The following is a 20,776-nucleotide window of genomic DNA, read 5'->3' on the forward strand; positions in this document are numbered from 1 at the left end:
GTGGCTATACACACACACACACACACACACACACACACACACATCTTTATCCATTCATCCATCAGTGGACATCCGGGCTCTTTTAAACATGGATTTTTAAAGTAATTACAGTAAAGAGTGTAAATGTATTTTCTCTTATGATTTTCTAAACGATTTCTATAGCTTATCTTGTAAGAATACAGTATATAACATACAAAATATGTGTTCACTGTTCATGTTATCAGTAAGGCTTCTGGTCAACAGTAGGCTATTAAGTTTTGGGGGAATCAGAAGTTAAATATGTGAATTTTTGACTGTGGGGCAGGGGGTTAGCACCCCTTAACTCCTGAGTTGTTCAAGGATTAACTGTATTGATACAAATTCAGATACCATTTTATCTTAAAAAACAAGCAATAAAAAACTCTAGAACATTTCTTAATTCTGCTCACTGAAAAGATCTAGAAATAATAGTCTTTCCAAGGGTAATGACCCCCTGCCCCCTCCCAAGCACTCAGAGGAGCCAGGGGTTCTTGAAGAAATGGCTTTCCCCAGATCTGGGACTGACAGTGTTCCAGATGACCCTAGAATATTTTATCCAGCCAGAAAATGAAGTTGTCAGAGATTTCTAGAGTCCTGTCAAAGAATGAGAAATTGTCATAAAGGTTCTAGATCTACTCACTAATTTAAAGAAAATTCTAGGACAGCAGAGCATGTTACCAGGGTATCATAGAATTCTGTGGCAAATACTGCAGGATGAGTAACATGGTTTCTTCAACAATTTGCAAGGAAAAGAAAGCAATGGGAAATGAAATAGTATTAAAGGAGACTTGAAAGAGATATAACCAGTTGCAGTAGATGGACTTTAATAGATCCCATTCAAATGGGAAAAAAAATGTTTAGAAATTTATAATACAATCTTAGGATGTGAATATCTAATCACATCTATCTTTTAAGTGTGATGATGGTATTGTGGTTATCTTTAAAAGGGGGGTCCTTACCTTTTAAAGATACAACTGAAATATTTACTGATAAAACAACATGGTATGAATGTGGAGTTGGGGATTTAAGTAAAACAAGATTATAGGAGTCTCCGCTTATCTGCAGGGGATACTTTCCAAGACCCACAGTGGGTGCTTGACACCACAAATAGTACCAAACCCTAAATATATATATATACACTGTGTTTTTTCCTGTATATCCCTACCCAAAATAAAGTTTAATAGGCACAATGAGATGAGTAACAATAATAATAAAATGGAACAGTTCTAATAATATACTTTAATAAAAGAGAGGTCGCTCTCAAAATATTGTACTGTACTCATCCTTGTTCATGTGATGAAGTGAAATGATAAAATAAAATGCCTACATGATAAGGGAAAGTGAGGTGAGTGATACAGGCATTGTGACGTAGTGTTAGGCTACTAATGACCTTCTGATGAGTCAGAGGGTCATCTGTTTCCAGACCGCAGTTGACCTCACGTAACTGAAACCATGGAAAGCCAAACTGTGGATAAGGGGGAACTACTGTTTTTTGTCCTGATAATTGTTGGTGCTTGGTGATAGATACATCAAATTGGTAATACAACTCTTTTGTTTCAAAAATTCCATTATAAAAAGATACCAAAACAAAGACAATTACAGATTTTGGAAGTCAGACAGCCCCGACTAACTTGACCTGCCTCTTACTAGCTGTATTAGAATAACTCAGGAACATTGGTTTCCTTTTCAGTAAGTTGAGTTGCTGTGAGAATTGAAAATTTTCATGTTGGTAAAGCATGGTTACCTTTTCAATAAATTGAGTTTCTACGGGGATTGAAAAATTTCGTGTTAGTGAAGCAAGGAAGGAGAAGTGTTTAATGCATGCTAAGTGCTCAGTAATTTGTAGGTGTTGCCATTTTTATTTTAATAAATAATAACATGAATTTCAGCTATGTAGGGTTCCTACAGTACTTCAGAGACCCCCTGTGTAGTTAAGGTAGCTTAATTTTGAGGACAGTTAACTATTGTACGGTTGAGAGAAGTTTTGTATTTGGTTCTGAATATTTAATGATGTTTACACAATTGAATTTTCTGTGAATTTCTCAATTATATTCTGTGTCCTTTATATCATATATTTAATTAAAAGATAAAAGAGGAGTGTATGTTAGGAAAGACTTGTACCAGAGAGATTGTGCTGTACCATGTCGTTCTGCTGTTCCTTAAGGGAAGACTAACTGGAGAGTGGTCTGTTCAGAAGGGGAAAGGAATCTAAATACCAAACCTGGCATAGTAGAGATGACCACCACTTTGCTCAGATCTGTGAGCTAACTGCTTGTCTTATGTTTTATTATAAATTCATGTAGCATTTGATTAAATATAAGAAGATTATGATTACAAAGTACCCTAATCCTGTGTTAGGTGATTTGGAGGGAGGGTTTAAGGAAACAGGAGTAATTCTGTGATCAGACATCTTAATTAGTCTTAACCTAGAAGGAGGGAAAACTAGAGGCTAAAGCTATAATGGGTAAAGAAGCTGCAGTCATTCCTGTTAGGTTAGAGAGATATTTAGTCGTTTTTACTGTTTAGATTATATTCCTCTTTTTTGTGTCTGTTCAGTCAATGGAGTGATCTTGTTTTTGTCTTGACCCATCCTGGTCCCAAAAGTGGCCTTGTTGGAGGTTGATACTCTGTGAAATTGTTTAACGGGACAGTAAGGCCTCACTCAGAGTAGTTGGCCAGCTCCTATATACAAGGGGCTGCAGTTCTTTTTCTCTCAATTAAAAAAATACAAAGAGAAGAGGAGTAATGTAATTGCATTCCAAAACACAACATTTTTGCTAAAATTAATTTTTGTTTTTATATTTGAGTGACAGTCGAATTTATGTATACATAAAAAACTCGTTTTGTAAATGAAGTTTTTAAATGTAAAAAAAATTTTAACTCCTGAAAAAAACCAAATACATGCAGTCTTTCTAAAAATTTACTTGAAAACCGTTCTAAAATTTAATTTAATTATATTTGTGTTTCATAGATATTTTCAGCTCCAGGCCATCCAAAAATGATTTACAGCTCCTCAAACTTAAAGACACCTTCAAAACTTTGTTCAGGGTCTAAATCTCATGATGTTCAAGAAGTTCTTAAAAAGAAGCAGGTAACAGCCTTGATTCTAATTTCCTTAAAGAGGAAACGACCCATTGAATTCTTAAGTGATTATGTTAACACATTTGACTAGTTCATGTTGTTATGGAACTACATTTAAATGTTTATTTAGCTGCTTCTTGATGCAGTGTACATTTGGAAAAAAAAAAAAGATGAACAGACAAAAAACTATTTTGCAGTTGCCTTTCAGCACAAGGAAAGAATTTTTTCCATATAAAAATAAACAACACTGAGTTGTCCTGTTTGTTTTTCCTCCAAGGTAAAGAAGCAGAGAGTTTTATTTCATTATTTCCTCTTTTAATTCCTCTCTTGCTTTGTAAGTTAGACAGTGTTTCACATAAAGTAAAACATTTATGTAGTAGTTATTCATATGACTCACTTCTGAGTTTCCTTATCTTTTTAGATTTAAACTCATATAAGAGTTTTTCAACTAAAATAGATATTTATATGTATTGTCTGAGTATAATTGGAGATTTGATTAACAGAGGGGTGAGAGGCAATATTTTCTTGGCAGAAATCCATAGAATTTGCTATGACTTCTGTTCTCTATCTTCGTCTCACATTTTTTAAACTTTAAACTTGAAAAATAAGTATTGGCTTATTACACTGGAAAGTGAAAACAGCTCTTGTTTTTCTTCATAAATATATTCACATCATTCAAGTGAATATAAATGTCATAGATACAGTGTTTAGTATTTTAAATATTTTTTAAAGTACAGTTATAAATATAAACTCTATACAGAAAATATATTTAAAGGTTTCATCTCTGGTTTCAGCTGTTTTTTGATTAGGAGCAAAATTTTTCTTGTAAAGCATAGGGATGACCCAGAAGAAATGAGTTGGTCTTTTTCAAATGCATGCAAATGTTGGCAAATTTCATTATCCGTTAGTAACTTTTTTAATCTCTTCATATAGGAAGCAATGAAGCTACAACAAGACATGAGGAAAAAGAGGCAAGAAGTGCTAGAAAAACAAATAGAATGCCAGAAGGTAAGACAAGAGCTCATTATTTGCCTGCTGGAATTGATGGATACAATGGATTTTACAAAGATACCCTCAGAGTAAAGTTTATAAGGGTTATTTATATTAAAACTTACTAAGTGTAGTTTCACTTTTTTGTTTATTTTATAGATGCTAATATCTAAGCTAGAAAAGAACAAAAACATGAAACCAGAAGAGAGGGCAAACATAATGAAGACTTTGAAAGAGCTTGGTGAAAAGATCTCACAATTGAAAGATGAATTAAAAACATCTTCTGCAGTCTCCACACCATCTAAAGTAAAGACAAAAACAGAGGTATCTATTTGCATTTTCCATTCAGCATAGGATTATTGAACATCTCTTTATGTGCTTGGCTCTTTGAAAGTACATTGGAACCCTTAGGTAGCTAATAGTCTAATGGGGAGACAATTAGAGTAACTTTTTTTTTTAATGTTTCTATGTATTCTGTGTACTCTCTTTGAAAGAGATGCTAATACCCTCTTTGAACAAAGATGTGTTTTTTAACTGGATTTTTAAGTCCCTTTCCTGAAGATGAAATTGCTAGAGTGATGGCAAAAAAAAGAAAGGTGTATTTTCCTGTTTCATGAATTTTCTAATATTGTAGTACAGTGGAACCATCTCTTAATATACAGAAGGTATCATTGGCTTTATATAGGTAAAAATGTGGCATTCTGTTGAAAAGATTAATCAGAAATTCTAGATCCACTTAAGTCTAATTTTGTTAATTGCCATTTGTTTCCTTACCCTGGGAGAATACTTGCTGTACACAGTGGTTCCATTATGCCACAGCTCTGAATGAAATTTTAGATTAATTTCTGGCCGTTTGAGAACTCAGAATAATAAATTTATCAGATATATAGAATGCAAATTTTTATGTACAATATTATAATACGTTTGAAATTCTCGTTCTCTATTACTGGAGGAATATAAAGTAGTTCATCAAGATTGCTTTGAAAAAAAATTGTTATTGAAATGCCCCCCAATTATAGAAGGAATACATACACGTTTTAAAAATTAAAGAGTATGTATATGGGGGGGGGGATTCTCTCACAGTCATGCCATCTAAAGACGGATAGTACATCAAAAAAAGAATGGCAATAGTTCAAATCTGAAAGCAATTATGTAGCTATTATTTATGTTTTTACCATTAATGAATATTTCCTACGTATTTTGTCTGATTGTGTTTCATTTATGACTCCTTATTATTAGAAAATTATTCTCAGCTCCGTCTTCTCAGTTGACTGTTTCCAAGGTCTGATTTTTAGTCCATCTTAAGCAATAATGATGCTTATTATTGTTACTAATGTCAGTATACACTCTGTGTGTTTTTGCACAGTTAACCTTCCCTAAAACACTCAGGTTTATTGCATCCTTTTATTCTCAATATAATATTCTGAATAAGGTCTTAGACGTTATCTAACAAATACTTTTTTTTTTTAACAAATACATTTTACTCTTAATTTTTCCAAAGGCTCAGAAAGAACTATTAGATACTGAACTGGACCTTCACAAGAGGCTATCCTCAGGAGAAGACACAACAGAGTTACGGAAAAAACTCAGTCAGTTACAGGTTGAGGTGAGGTTTAAGAGAAGTTACCCACTACATTTAACACCTCAAATAATACTTTTTTCTTTCCTCTGTTTTCCAAGGTTCAGTCTGACAGTGTATATTATATTTTACTTTTTGTTGTTATTCAGGCTGCACGATTAGGTATTTTACCTGTGGGTCGAGGAAAGACTATGTCGTCTCAAGGTCGAGGAAGAGGCAGAGGCCGTGGAGGAAGAGGAAGGGGCTCACTGAATCACATGGTGGTGGACCACCGCCCCAAACCACTAACAGTTGGGGGATTCATTGAGGAGGAGAAAGATGAATTACTTCAGCATTTCTCAGTAAGTTTTTAAAGTAGACAGATGCCGACTTTAAAAGGACTGTATTCAGCATTTTCTTGCTGCATTCTGCATAAGTATCATGTTTTATAGATTAGAATATCAAGTTGTAAAAGGCGTATTAACAAATTCTTATTAATATATTTGAAGGTCAAGAAGCAGCTTATGCTTTGTAATTCCATAACACTCCACATAAATGCGTTTGTAGTGACAAGTTGTTCCCAAGCAAATATTTGATTTTTTGTTTTTAGGGATATTACATGGTTTACCAAGTGTTTATAGTCAGTAAGTGAAAATAATCTGGGACGAAGGCAGAATTCAAAGGAAGAATTTATTAGAATAAGAGACATGTATTGTTATATTCTGTATACAGTGGGAAACACTTTTAGATAAACATGCAAATAGAGATTTGTTACAGGTAACTGTCTTTAATTTGCTCCTTAAACAGAGTATATCCTCTTTCCACTCACTCATTCATTTAATAAATATTGAGTGTTACTTGTGCTAGAGTGTTTTCATACATGATCTCATTTAAATAACTGTATAAAGTGCATGTGAAATTCCATGTGTACAGTTGAGAAAACAAAAGTTTAAAGCTTTAGAGTAAACCAGCCAAGATCATACAGTTAGTTAAGCGGCAAAACCAAGATAAAAATGCACACAGTTGACATCTGGAATCCCTACTCCTCAAACAGCTTTTTTGAGAGAAAACATTTTCAGCTGTATTTATTTTTATTTTTGTATTTTTTATATTTTTAGAGAGTGAGCAGGTGAGCATGAGTTGGGGGGAGGGGCAGAGGGAGAGAGAGAGAGAATCTCAAGCAGACTCCATGCCCAGTGCACCGCCCTACACAGGGCTCGATCCCACGACCGTGAGATCATGACCTGAGTTGGATACTCGGGGTGTCTGGGTGGCTCAGTCGTTAAGCGTCTGCCTTCGGCTCAGGGAGTGATCCCAGGGTGCTGGGATCGAGCCCTGCATCAGGCTCCCTGCTCTGCTGGGAGCCTGCTTCTTCCTCTCCCACTCCCCCTGCTTGTGTTCCCTCTCTCACTGGCTGTCTCTCTCTCTGTCAAATGAATAAATAAAATCTTTAAAAAAAAAAAGAGTTGGACGCTCAACGGACTGAGAACTGCCCCCATTTTCAGCCCTATTACATGTTAAAGATGGTGAAGGAAATCTTAAAGAGCAGGACTTCACTCTCTGTCTCTTATTAGTATGATGCCCCCTAATCCTTTTTCACCCTGACGTTTAGAGAATGGTGGGTTGTTAAAGTGTCCAGATTTGAGAGCTGTGTTGGCTGCATTCTGTTCACTCTTGAGCCAGTTTCTTTGACCAGTCTGACCAATATATACATATTTTTTTGTAAACTGGGAGACTAGCTTTAAAAGTGACTTTTGAGTAAGTATGGTGAGCAGCACTACATGTGTGCAGGGTATTCTTGTGGAGGCTGGGTGAATGTTGATTTTCTTTTGATGTTGAGTATATAAAATTAATATTTCCTTGCCAAATAAGTTGGGCATTTAGACCCATTATGAGCTCTGGTGAGGCAGTACTGAAGTAAAGCAGAATTGTTGTAAATTTGAATTTGCAAGAAGTTCTAGTTAAAAAAATGAGGTAATCTTTGTGTAGGAGGCTGCATGTTGAATCTTGAGGGTCTCTGGAGACGATATGCAGATTTTTAGCCCAGAACTCATGCTTACATGCATCTCTTTGCTTCCCATAAGTAGGATCATTCTAGAGCATATGATAACCAATTTTCATGTACATATATTGGATAAGTCTGAAATACGGCATTTGGTTTGTGGAAAGGGGCATGTCCAGGCATTTGGTTAAGGACCAAACAAAGCCAATGGAGGTGAGGTAACTTCAAGAAGGAGACATTTCCATCAGTTTTGATGGTGTTTTGTTGTTTTTTTGTTTTAACATGGTGCTGTTAGACAGTCTTGAGTACTAGAAACACACCCTAGTAATGGATAATTGGGCAGTGTAGTATGCTTTCTTTGAAAGAACTACAGAAATGTATATGCCTAGACAGTATTGTAAATAGATTTAGCAAACATAAAGGTAACTCTTCTTTGAGGTATTTTATATCCCACAAAGGCAAAAGTAAAATGGGTATTTTCAGTATTCTTTTACTCTCCTTAATGATTGTGAAAGGATCATGGATGAACCATATGAAAAGATGGTAGATGGGTTTTAGTGAAGCTCTTTTGCAGTATGAGGACCTAATTCTGGAATCCTCCAGTTTATTCCTGTATCCAGTAATCTGCTTCTAAGAATTTATCATAAGGGAATTATGATTGTATGCAAGTAATAGCTCTAAGGATGCTTAGTATAGCACTCTTTGTATTAGTAAAGAGGGAACAATCTAAATTCTCAGTGGCATTTTGCTGCTATTGAAAATATCTTTTTAGGGGGCGCCTGGGTAGCGCAGTCGTTAAGCGTCTGCCTTCGGCTCAGGGCGTGATCCCGGCGTTCCGGGATTGAGTCCCACACTGGGCTCCTCCGCTGGGAGCCTGCTTCTTCCTCTCCCACTCCCCTGCTGTGTTCCCTCTCTCGCTGTCTGTCTATCACATAAATAAATAAAATCTTGAAAGAAAGAAAGAAAGAAAGAAAGAAAGAAAGAAAGAGAAGGAAGGAAGGAAGGAAGAAAATATCTTTTTAAAGAATAATGACATGACAAGCAGAGAAAGACAATTATATGGTTTCACTCATTTATGGAACATAAGAAATAGGAAGATTGGTAGGAGAAGGAAGGGAAGAATGAAGGAGGGGTAAACAGAAGGGCGAATGAACCATGAGAGACTGTGGACTCTGGGAAACAAACTGAGGGCTTCAAAGGGGAGGGGGGCGGGGAATTGGGATAGGCCGGTAATAGGTATTAAGGAGGGCACATATTGTATGGTGCACTGGGTGTTATATGCAAATAATGAATCATGGAACATTACATCAAAAACTAAAGATATACTGTATGGTGACTAACATAACATAATAAAGTATTAAAAATTAAAAAAAAAAGAAGAAGAATGACATGAGAAAATGCTCAGGATTGACTTTTAGGTTAAAAAAAGGTAGGATACAAGATTATACATAAACTTGGAATGAAAGTCTATTAAATTTATATTTCTGGGTTGGCAGAATTAAAGTTTTTTCATTTTTTTCTTTCTGAGGACCTATTTGCTTTCCAAATGAACATATACTACTTTTTAAGTTAGTCTTTTTAACATCACGTTTACATTTAAGATGAAATATTAATTTTTTTTTTAAGATTTTATTTATTTGAGACAGAGAGAGTGCACGCAAGCGGGGACAGAGGAAAAGGGAGAAGCAGACTTCCTGCTGAGCAGGGAGCTGGTCGCAGGGCTCGATCCCAGGACCCTGAGATCATGACCTGAGCCAAAGGCAGATGCTTAACTGACTGAGCCACCCAGGTGCCCCAATATTAGTATTTTTTAAAAAAAGATTTTACTCATTTATTTGAGAGAGAGAGAGCAAGATAGTGAGCAAGCACAAATGGGGAGGAACAGAGGGAGAGGGAGAAGCAGACTCCCCACTGAGCAGGGAGCCCGACACAGGGCTCGATCCCAGGACCCTGGGATCATGACTTAAGCAGAAGGCAGGTGCCTAACCGACCAAGCCACCCAGGCACCCCATATTAATGTTTTTGTACTGTATATTTTAAAACCAAATTAGAAGATATGTGTTAATGTTGGTCTTTTAGATCCCAGATGATTATATAAAACTTATATGTAAATTGAAGTACATACATATTTAAAATACAGAATATATTTAACATACAATGAAAACTATAACATAAAACATCTTATATAAATATTTTAAAGATTTTATTTATTTATTTGAGAGCACACTCGCATGCACGTGGAGAAGGGCAGAGAGAAAGGGAGAGGGAGAGAGAATCTGAAGCAGACTTCTCACTGAGTACGAAAGCCCAACTCAGGGCTTGATCCCATGACTGTGAGATAGTAACCTGAGCTGAAACCAAAAGTCAGACGGTTAACCAACTGAGCCACCCAGGCACCCCTATATATAAATATTTTAATAGCATATATCAGAGATCAGATTTTTTCTATAAAGGACCAGATAATAAATATTTTAGGTTTTTGTGGACTATATACAGTCTCTGTCATGTTTTCTTCCACCTCTTCCTTCGCCTGCTCCTCCCCCTCCCTCCTCTTTTTTACTTTATTTTTAAAAAATTTTTTTTAATTTTTTATTTAGGTAATCTGTACACCCAGTATGGGGCTCTAACTCAGGACCCTGAGATCAAGAGTTACATGCTCTTCTACCTGAGCCAGCCAGGTGTTCCTCTTTTCATGTTTTTTAAGATTTTTTTTTTTTTTTTTTTTTGAGAGAGAGAGAAAGAACACACGTGGGGGTAGAGGCAGAGGGAGAGGGAGAAGCAGGCTCCCCATTGAGCAGGGTGCCTGATGTTGGGCTAAATCCCAGGACCCTGAGATCACAACCTGAGCTGAAAGCAGATGCTTAACCAACTGAGCCACCCAGGCGCCTCTCTTCTTTTTCACTCTTAATAACCTTTTAAAAACATTAAAATTATTCTTAGTTCACAGGCTATCAAAAACAAGTTGCTGGGCCACATTTGGCCTGATGACTATAGTTTGCAAAGAGATGGTATGTGTTATCTTACTACTTTATATATTAAGTATTTAAGTTAAAAAATATGAAATAGTATTATGTAGCATATAAAATAGAGTTTTATGTATTTTAAAGGTACAATCAGTGACTCTGGAAAAAAAACTTTAAAAAAAGAGTCCTTATTTATATATCTTTCATTTGACAGAGATCTGAGGATATTAAAGACCTTTATGAAGAATTCCCTCTAAGTATTTTAATATTAAACTTTAGGTCAGAAGATGAAAATTTTAAGTCATAGAGCCTTGCTTGAGGGCACAGACAGGACAAAAACTAAGGCACATTCTTTTGCCCCTGATTAAAGAGGTTTGGTGAGTTTCAACAGAAAAATTACTTAAACTAAATGTTTGGAATACTTGAACTGCACTTAGTCATTTTCAAGTAGTATGCATCAATTGCAAGATTTTTGACCTGTGGTAGTGTGTTTTAGCTGTTGCACTCAATGATACAGGGTGGAGCTTGATTTTTTTTTTCTTCTTCCTGATCATTAAAGTAATACATGCATCTCAGAATGTGTTTGGCTGCAAGTAAAACATGAATAACTTGGGAAATGTGAACATTTATTTTCTTTCTTTTCAAGAAATCCAGAGGTAGGGAGGTTTTAGGTTTAATTTATTCAGAAACTCAGGCACACAACTTCTTTTCATATTTCTCTTCTAGTATCCTAGTATGTTGGCTTTTGTTCTTAGGCCTTTTTCTTCATGATATGACACCAGGATGTCTGCAGCAACCACAAACCTCATGGCCTCTAAAAAGAACGTCCAAAGGCAGAAAACAGTACCTTTCTTATGACATTTTTTAAACTTATGAGATAACCTTCCCAGAAAGTATCCCTGCCTCAACCCTCACCTTCCATGCCCAACATGCACCACTCTCACTCAGCACTCATGCCCTCTTGTGTCTTAGCCAGAATTGTCACTTACCCATTTGTAAGCTAATCCCCGGTGGAGGAAATCATTACCGTGATTGAATTAGTCAGTCATAGTTCCATATGCCAGTTAGCTAGTGATAAAAATCAGGATCAATTAGAATGGAAAGACATTAAGTAGTTCTTCTTGGTTTAGACAACTAATACAATGTCTTTTTTTTTTTTTTACAGTTTTATTTAAATTCCAGTTACTTAACATACAGTGTAATACTAGTTTCGGTGTACAGTATGGTGATTCAACACTTCCCAGTGCTCATTCATGACAAGTGTGCTCTTTAATCCCCACCACCTACTTCACCCATACCCCACTCACCTCCCATCTGGTAACCATCAGTTTGTTCTCCATAGTTATGATGAGTCTGTCTCTTGGTTTGCTTCTCTCTCTCTTTTTTTCCTTTTCTCATTTGTTTTTTTTCTTCAGTTCCACATATGAGTGAAGTCATACGGTATTTGTCTTCCTCTAACTTACTTTGCTCAGCACAGTACTCTCTAGTTTTATCCGTTTCATTGCAAATGGCAAGATTTCATTCTTATAGCTAAGTAATACTCCGTTGTGTGTCTGTGTGTACACACAACACATCTTTATATGTTCATCCGTTGGTGGAACTTGGACTGTTCGTATAATTTCGCTGTTGTAAATAATGCTACTATAAATGTCAAGTGCATGTATCCCTTTGAATTAGTGTTTTGTATTCCTTGGGTAAATACCCAGTAGTGTGATTGCTGAAGTAGTTGTATTTTCAGGGGGCAGAGGTGTGGTTATATTTTTAACTTTGTGAGGAACTTCCATACTCTTCTTCACAGTATACTGCCCTAGTTTACATTTCCACCAACAGTGCAAGAGGCTTCCTCTTTTACCACATCCTTGCCAACACCTGTTTCTTATGTTGTTGATTTTAGCCCTTCTTATGCCATTCTTATCATCATCCCTGATGATAAGTGATAGTGAGCATCTTTTCATGTGTCTGTTGGCCATCTGGATATCTTCTTTGGAGAAATGTCTACTTTTGTCTTTTGCCCATCTTTTAATTGGATTATTTGGTTTTTGGGGGGTGTTGAATTTTATAAGTTCTTTATGTATGTTGGATACTAACCCTTTACCAGATATGTCATTTGCAAGTATCTTCTCCCATTCTGTAGGTTGCCCTTTAGTTTTGTTGATTGTTTCCTTCATGCAGAGGCTTTTTATTTTTATGTAGTTCCAGTAGGGTTTTTTGGTTTTGTTTTTGTTTTCTTTTTTGCTGTTATTTCCCTTGCCTCAGGAGACCTATCTAGAAAAACATTGCTACAGCTGATAGCAGAGAAATTGCCCTGCTCTCTTCTAGGATTTTTATGGTTTCAGGTCTCACATTTAGTTCTTTAATCCATTTTAAGATTATTTTTGTGTTTGGTGAAAGAGAATGGTTCAGTTTCATTCTTTTGCAAGACAGTGTCTTCTGTGATGTTCATTGAAGAAAACTTGGAAAACATTTGGTTACAGAAAGAAGAAAACAACTTGAAGTACCTTAGATTCTTTTGACAGGAATGTTGAGTTTTCATAAAAGTTTTATGTGTACATCGTTTGAAGAGTCAGTGAACTTAATAGAGTTGTTAAACATTCTCCTATTCTATTTCTCTTCATTTTCTATTCTTTAAGGATGTCTACTTTTAAAGTGTTTAGCTGATTTTTGGGGTGTTTTTTCATTTTTAAATCGATTTTACTGTTACTTCTTGATTTTTAAATTGTAAGCATTATGTATTGACATTAATCCTTTTGCTTTTTGGCTCCCCAGTTTTTTGGCTGTGTTATATTCTCTCCTATTTTCTCTTTTCTTATGGATTTATACCTTTAAAAAATAAATCACTGTAGTATCATGGCATACTGTGGATGTAATGCAGTCTTCTATCTGTAGCCAAAGAGCATTTTGAGTCTTAAAGTAAGAGATTTAGAAGTCTGATTTTTTGTACGCCCAAAAATATTTATGTAATTCTTTCAAATTTTTGTGTTCTTACTGGCAAGAACTTCTAATTTGCCTGCTCCTTCATTCCTGGAACTTCATATAAGACAATGGAATACTTTTGTTATAATTACTAAAGATTTCTCACATATGGTTAGCTTTTCCCTCTAGCCTCTCTAGATAGGTGTGAAAATACATTTGAGAGTTTTACTGTATATGAAAGTGATACCTTATCGTTTGACAACTAATATGTCTTTGTGTTTACCAGAACAAAAGTTACCCTTTCTCTGTATCATTCAGAGAAACTTTTCTGAATAGCGCTTCAGTGATTGCCCTTCCTCAGACCGTGTAAAAAAAACTTTTAGTAATGGTAGATTTTTTGTGAGCTACTGATAGTTACTGCCATTTGATGGCTAGTGTGTTTTCCATTTGTTTCAGTGTTATGAACAATGTTAATATTACATTTTACTGGATTTGGTGATTTTGAGTAGAACAGTTTATGTGGGACAGTCCTGCACATGTCAAGACCTTTAGCACTGCTGTTAAATGCCAGAAAGTGCTCTCCAGTCTATGTGACACCCAAAATGCCCCCAGAGTAATGTTAACTGTCTCAGTTGAGAACCCTTTCTTTACATTGGTTTGTAGGAGTGAGATGACTAGATCAAAGACATGCATATTTAAAATTTTGGGACAGCTTGCCAAATAACCCTGCAGTAATGTTGTACTAATTCATACTTGCGGTGACATTGGATAAGGGTACCTATTTGCTTATATCCTCAATAGCACTTGAGTTTTGTTTTTTCATATTTGCTAGTCAGGTGATTGATGAATGATGACTGACAGAATTGGCATCAGTTTCTGATCTGGGAAAATGGATGGGCTAGATAAATTTCTCTCTGAATAGCTTCTGCCTCTAAGGTTCCAATTACCGCTGAGTTAATACGTATAACTTCATTGATGGCATATAATTATTTTCTCATATTTGCATATATATTGGTACATATTCTTTTATTTGAATTACCTTATTATATTTTGAGGGGCAGCACGCATGTACAAAGAATAAAAGAAATAAAAGTGTGTGCAGTGAAAAATAAGGTTTCCTTCTATACCCACTCAGTTTCACTCCCCATAGGCATTTATTGTTTTCTGTTTTCTTACATATCTTCTTGAAGATATTCTTTCTGTATATGTGTGTTATTTTATCTCTCTTTAACACAGATGGTGGTAGGTTAAACAGTACTCTCTTGCATGTGCACTTTTTGTTTAATATGTATTAGCTTGTTAATGGAGATGATGCTATACTAGCGCACGTGGTGTTGCTCTGTTCTTTAATGGCTGCGTGGTATTTCCCCGCACTGCTGTCCCACACTGGATTTAAGCAGTCCCGTGGTGCTGGACAGCTACCTTCTTCCCTACTGTTTCATTATTTCAAGCCATATTATAGGTAATGTGTGTGAGATAATATACATATGAGTATAGAAAAATTATGTATTTTAATAGATACGTGACATTTTAGAGGCCAGTTTTAAAGTTGCTAAAGTACTTTTTAATAAAAAATGAGTGCATGCAAATAGTTTAAAATATGGTTAATCAGAAGTAAAAATCTCCCGTTGATCTCTGCCTACTCTTAAAAGGTAGTCCATATTCTTAGATATCTTTATAGAAAAAAATTATTACTATAAGAATATACACGCAAAGTCTCTCACTTGAAAAAATTTACCAGAGGGGACTTACATTATAAATACAGAGCTGTGTTTCAGGCCTTCCTTTTTTTTTTTTTTTTTTTTTTTTTTTTTAAGATTTTATTTATTTGACACAGAGAGAGACAGCCAGCGAGAGAGGGAACACAAGCAGGGGGAGTGGGAGAGGAAGAAGCAGGCTCATAGCGGAAGAGCCTGATGTGGGGCTCAATCCCAGAACACCGGATCACGCCCTGAGCCGAAGGCAGACGGTTAACCGCTGTGCCACCCAGGCACCCCAGGCCTTGCTTTTTTAACATAAATATCTTAGCTGTTTGGTATTTTCTTAAAATTATAAGGGTAATTCTCAATTTAAAATATTTACTGAAACAAACTATACCAACTAGAAACATATATAGTTCAGTGATTATCAGAAGGTAAACTTGTATATACCTACCCCTCAGGTCAAGAAAAAGAATATTCCCAGCCCCCTTCCAGTTACTGTTTTCTCTCCTCCTTAGAAAAGTGACCATTATCCTCACTTTATGATAATCACCTCCTTGCTTTTGTTATACAGTTGATCCTCATTATTCATGGATTTTGTATTTGCACATTAACCTACCTAGTAAAATCATTTGTAAGGTCAAAAATCAGTATTCAAGATGTTTTTGTGGTCATTTTCAGACTTTGACAGAGCTGTGAAAAATTTGAGTTACCCAATGCACATGTTCCCAGCTCAGTTCAAATACGGTGATACTCTGCCTTCTTGTTTCAGCTCTCATACTGTAAACTGCTGTCCTTTTTGCAGTCTATTTAGTACCACATTTTTCTCATTTTGTGCTTTTCATTGGTGATTTCGCTATTTGAAATGCACCCCCAAGTATAGTTCTCAGGTGCTCTGTCCAGAGTTCAAGAAGGCTGTGATGTGCCTTATGGTGAAGATCCGTGTATTATGTCAGCTTTGTTCAGGCGCGAGTGCTTTTGGCCATGAGTTCAATGTCAGTGAATCAACAGTGTATTTTAAATAAGGTGTCTTTTAATATAAAGCAAGGTTATATATTGATTAGTTGAAGAAAATGTTTTGACCAGAGGCTTATAGGAACCTAACCCTCTCTTGGCCCTAGGTGCAGTGGTTCAGTATTTGCTAATTCTGTGCTTGCAGTGAACTTCATACTTCTAGTGCAAATAATGAGAACCACCTATAGTTTTATCACCTAAATGTGTATTCCTAGAGATGATAATATTATTCTATTTTAAAAATTTGTATGAAATGGAACCACACAGTCTATATTCTTTTGTGTCTGCTTTTTCCCCTTAACATTATGTTTGTAAGATTCATTCATGTTGTCACATGTAACAATAGTTTGCCATTTTTATTGCTGTATAATTTTCAGAATAACACAGTTTATTCTTCAATTCTCCTGTGGATAGGTATTTGGGTTATTTTCACTTTATTTTTATAAATACTGTTGACAGAAGTATTCTTCTAGATCCTTTAGTGTATATATGTACAAATTTATGTTGGATATACGTGGAATTGTTGAATGAACTATACCAGTTTCATTACTGTAGATCCCCACCAGTAGTGTGTGAAAATTCTTGACTTGGTATTATTAAAATACATCTTTATTCTAATCACTAATCTTGTTTATTGTTGTAAGTTAGAGTGTGGAAGTTATTCTTAATTCTTGACTGCATACAAATTAAATTTCTGATTCTTCAGTAGTTTATATGCAGTACATTTAATGCCCTAAAGTTCCTTTTGGAGGACAGAACTGCTATCCTCTTTGGAGGGCAACCTAGTAAATATAGGTTAAAAAATCTCATCACTTTCTGTGGTTATAAAAGTAATATATCTTTTTTACATTTTTCAAATAACAAAGTCTAAGGATCTAATTAATGTACTACGTGGTGACTATAGTTGATCACACTGTATTGTATAATTGAAATTTGCTAAGAGAGTAGAACCTAAATATTCTCATCAGAAAAAAGGTAAGTGTGTGAGGTGATGAATGTGTTGTTAATGAACTAGATAGGGAGAATTGCTCTTTATACGTCCATCAGATCATGATGTTTTACACTTAGAAATAGCCTTCAGTTTTGTCAGTTTTACCTCAGTAATGCTGGAAAAAATTCAGGTAATACTGAAGTGAACAAAATAGTGAAAAAGTCTCTCTAATTGGGTGTGTATGTTAAATGAATTAGGGCAAAAGATGTCTACTACACACGTTACCAGATTTTTTTCTCCAGGTTTATTGAGATGTAATTGACATACAACGTTGTATTAGTTTAAGATACACAACATAATGATTTGATATATGTACCTGTAGTGAAATGATTACTAAAATAAGTGTAAGTCACATCCATCACCTCACATAGTTAGAGTTCTCTTTTTCCTTGTGATGAGATCTACTCTCTTAGCATCCACCTGATTTTTAAAAGTTGGTAAATGTATATTTGGATGGGGTCATTTTGATACATCATTTTAGTATGTCCCATGAGTTAAAATGTGTGGTATCAGGTTATAAACATGCAGCTCCCCACAGAGATGATAGAGTTTTTCCTTAGATTACAGGCTAATTTCTGTGCAAACAGTAACTGGTTATGGATCTGGCTTAACATACACTCTTTTATTAAAATTTTTTTAATTTTTAAAAAAGATTTTATTTATTTGACAGAATGAGCACAAGCAGAGGGAGTGGCAGAAGCAGACTCCCTGCTCAGCAGGGAGCCCGCCATGGGGCTGGATCCCAGGACCCCGGGATCATGACCTGAGCCGAAGGCAGACACCTAACTGACCTAGCCACCTAGGCACCCCCTCCCCCCCCCCTTTTTAAAAGATTTTATTTATTTGACAGAGAACATGCAGTGATCTGAGTGTTCTGTGGAAATGTTTGGCAAATGCTTAATGACATTTATCAACGTTTTTCCTAGAAAAACTAAAGTGAACCCCCATATTTAAAAGAACCATTTCTATTACTTTTTCAGGATTGAACTCAGAATTGGGGATATTCTGCAATCTAGCATCATTGATAGAAAAGTTGTAAGAATGACTGAGCTTTCACTTTAATGATACTTGGGTCCCTATTCTTTTCTCTCTGTTGCTTTTTCTTTAAAATTTTTGCTTTCTCTTAATGAAATTTCTTGGGGAGGAAGAAATTGGGTGGTAGTACTAAGAAATACACTTGAAACTGAGCAATTTTACCTTGAGTTAGGAGAGTAGGTGTTAATTAGCATTTGTTAAATGTGTAGAATGGCTGGGTGCTTGTCATTGTTGTATGGCATTTCAGAAGAGGAAGTGGGGATAGCTTTATCAGCTACGGGTGGAGCTGTAAGAGATGCTGTGATATCAGTAGGTATACTTTTAAGTTTTCAGTCTAACTCTGTCGATTATCAAAGGTAAAGACCAGTAATCGTATTATGACGGTATTTGTTGAAACAGGATCATAGGGGAAGAGAGGAAAAAATAAAACAAGACGAAATCAGTGAGGGAGACAAACCATAGGAGACTCTTAATCATAGGAAACAAACTGAAGGTTGCTGGAGGGGAGAGGCATGGGGGGATGGGGTAACTGGGTGATGGACATTAAAGAGGACATGTGATGTCGTGAGCACTGGGTATTATATAAGACTGATGAATCTCACTGATCTCTGCCTCTGAAACCAATAATAAATTATGTTAATTAATTGATTTAAATTAAAAAAAAAGAAAAGCATGAGGTTAACCAAGTGTGTCATTTGCATAGCTGTATACTTTGCTATGTACTTTAAAAATTTGTATGTTAGGGTGTATTTTAATTTGTTTTTTGGTTAATGCCTCTTTTTTAATATTTATAATTATGCTAACAGTAATTTTTGTGCTTTTGGATAGAACACTCACATTTTTCTTATGGACTCCTTAGAGCAATCCTGAAACAGGAACAAATGAAAGAAAGCTAAGAACTTTGATATTAAGCAACTTACAGAGGCTCATTTATGTTCAGTTACTTGCCAGTTAGTGGTAGAGCTGGATCAAGATTTTAATCCTAGGGGCGCCTGGGTGGCACAGTCGTTGAGTGTCTGCCTTCGGCTCAGGGCGTGATCCCAGCGTTCTGGGATCGAGCCCCACATCAGGCTCCTCCACTAGGAGCCTGCTTCTTCCTCTCCCATTCCCCCTGCTGTGTTCCCTCTCTCGCTGGCTGTCTCTCTGTCAAATAAATAAATAATCTTTAAAAAAAAAAAAAAAGATTTTAATCCTAGCATCTTGTTCAGTAATCTTTTTTTGTCTCTCTCTTTTTTTTAAAGATTTTATTTATTTATTTATTTATTTTTGAGAGAAAGAGAGAGCAAGCGAGCACAAGTTGGGGAGAGGGGCAGAGGGAGAAGCAGACTCCCCACTGAGCAGGGAGCCCCATGCGGGACTTGATCCCAGGGCCCTGGGAACATGACCTGAGCTGAAGGTCGACACTTAACCAATTGAGTCACCCAGGAGCCCTTGTTCAGTTCTCCTGATGTCAATAAAATCCTAAGCAGGAAAAAAAAAAAAAAAAAGATAGTATTTGTTGTTTTCATCATGACTTTTATTAAGTGCAGTGACAGTATAATTTATCATCTAAACCAAGACAAATTTTAAAGTTAACATGACATAGATACAAGTCATAACTGTCTGGGCAAAATAGTACATGTGGTCCTTTTAATTAAAAGGGACTTCAGGGTTGCTGGGGAGGTGGGTGGGAGGATGGGGGTACCTGAGTGATGGGTGTTATGGAGGGCACGTGATGTAATGAGCACTTGGAATGGATGAATAACTGAACTCTATATCTGAAACTAATGATAGACTATATGTTCACTAATTGAATTTAAATAAGTTTTAAAAGGGGGGAGGAGATTTCACTTTTTCTAGCTCTTACTGAAGATCGTATAGATCCACTTTAGTATTTTCTTCCCCAAGTCATTACACTTTTTAAATAGCGTACAATTTGAATATAAACTTTTGTGTTTTTCTAAAATCTATTTTAGACTGCAAACCAAGGGTCAAAATTCAAAGACCGTCGGCTACAAATATCATGGCACAAGGCCAAGGTGCCTTCTGTATCCACTGAGACCGAGGAAGAAGAAGTCAAGGAGGAGGTAAATCTAACAATTGAAAATAAGCATTCACTTAAATTGTTTCTCAATTAATATTTTTCTTGACATTAAAGTAAATAAAATAAATTTTAAAATAAATATTGTTCTTTCATGCACGCAGTAACTTAAGACTAGTCTACAAGTTTACTGAAGAATCAGAACAGTTGCAGACATAAAAAGCTCCTTAGCTGGGGGATATTTTCTGGCCTAGGAGAGACTGTTCTTTCTTTTTTTTTTTTTCCTCTTTGCATTTATTTGGCTTTATTTGTGCTCTAGAAATTTTTATTCTGGTAAGTGAGGACATGGGTTACATGAACAAATTTAATTTTAGCTGGTTGTTTTAGCTTTTTTTTATTCATGTTCCATAAGTAATAGATTTGAGTTTCTTGTTTTCCTTCTATGTATGGTTGATTAAAATGAGAGTAAAGACGTGGGAATAAAAGGGAAG

At 35.7% G+C, this 20,776-nt stretch overlaps 1 protein-coding gene across 2 annotated transcripts in view; it reads left to right on the forward strand.

Moving 5' to 3' along the window:
- The window catches only part of RBM27 (RNA binding motif protein 27), a 74,675-nt gene that overhangs the window by 49,847 nt on the left and 4,052 nt on the right, over positions 1-20,776 (forward strand). For both annotated transcript variants that reach the window (XM_026498985.4, XM_026498986.4), the window contains exons 15-20: positions 2,990-3,109; positions 4,033-4,107; positions 4,249-4,413; positions 5,591-5,695; positions 5,818-6,009; positions 20,221-20,331. In XM_026498985.4, the coding sequence (XP_026354770.1) occupies positions 2,990-3,109; positions 4,033-4,107; positions 4,249-4,413; positions 5,591-5,695; positions 5,818-6,009; positions 20,221-20,331 (768 nt within the window). The remainder of the gene's footprint in view (positions 1-2,989; positions 3,110-4,032; positions 4,108-4,248; positions 4,414-5,590; positions 5,696-5,817; positions 6,010-20,220; positions 20,332-20,776) is intronic.

This window comes from Ursus arctos, unplaced genomic scaffold, assembly GCF_023065955.2.
Source record: "Ursus arctos isolate Adak ecotype North America unplaced genomic scaffold, UrsArc2.0 scaffold_5, whole genome shotgun sequence".
Lineage (NCBI taxonomy): Eukaryota > Metazoa > Chordata > Mammalia > Carnivora > Ursidae > Ursus > Ursus arctos.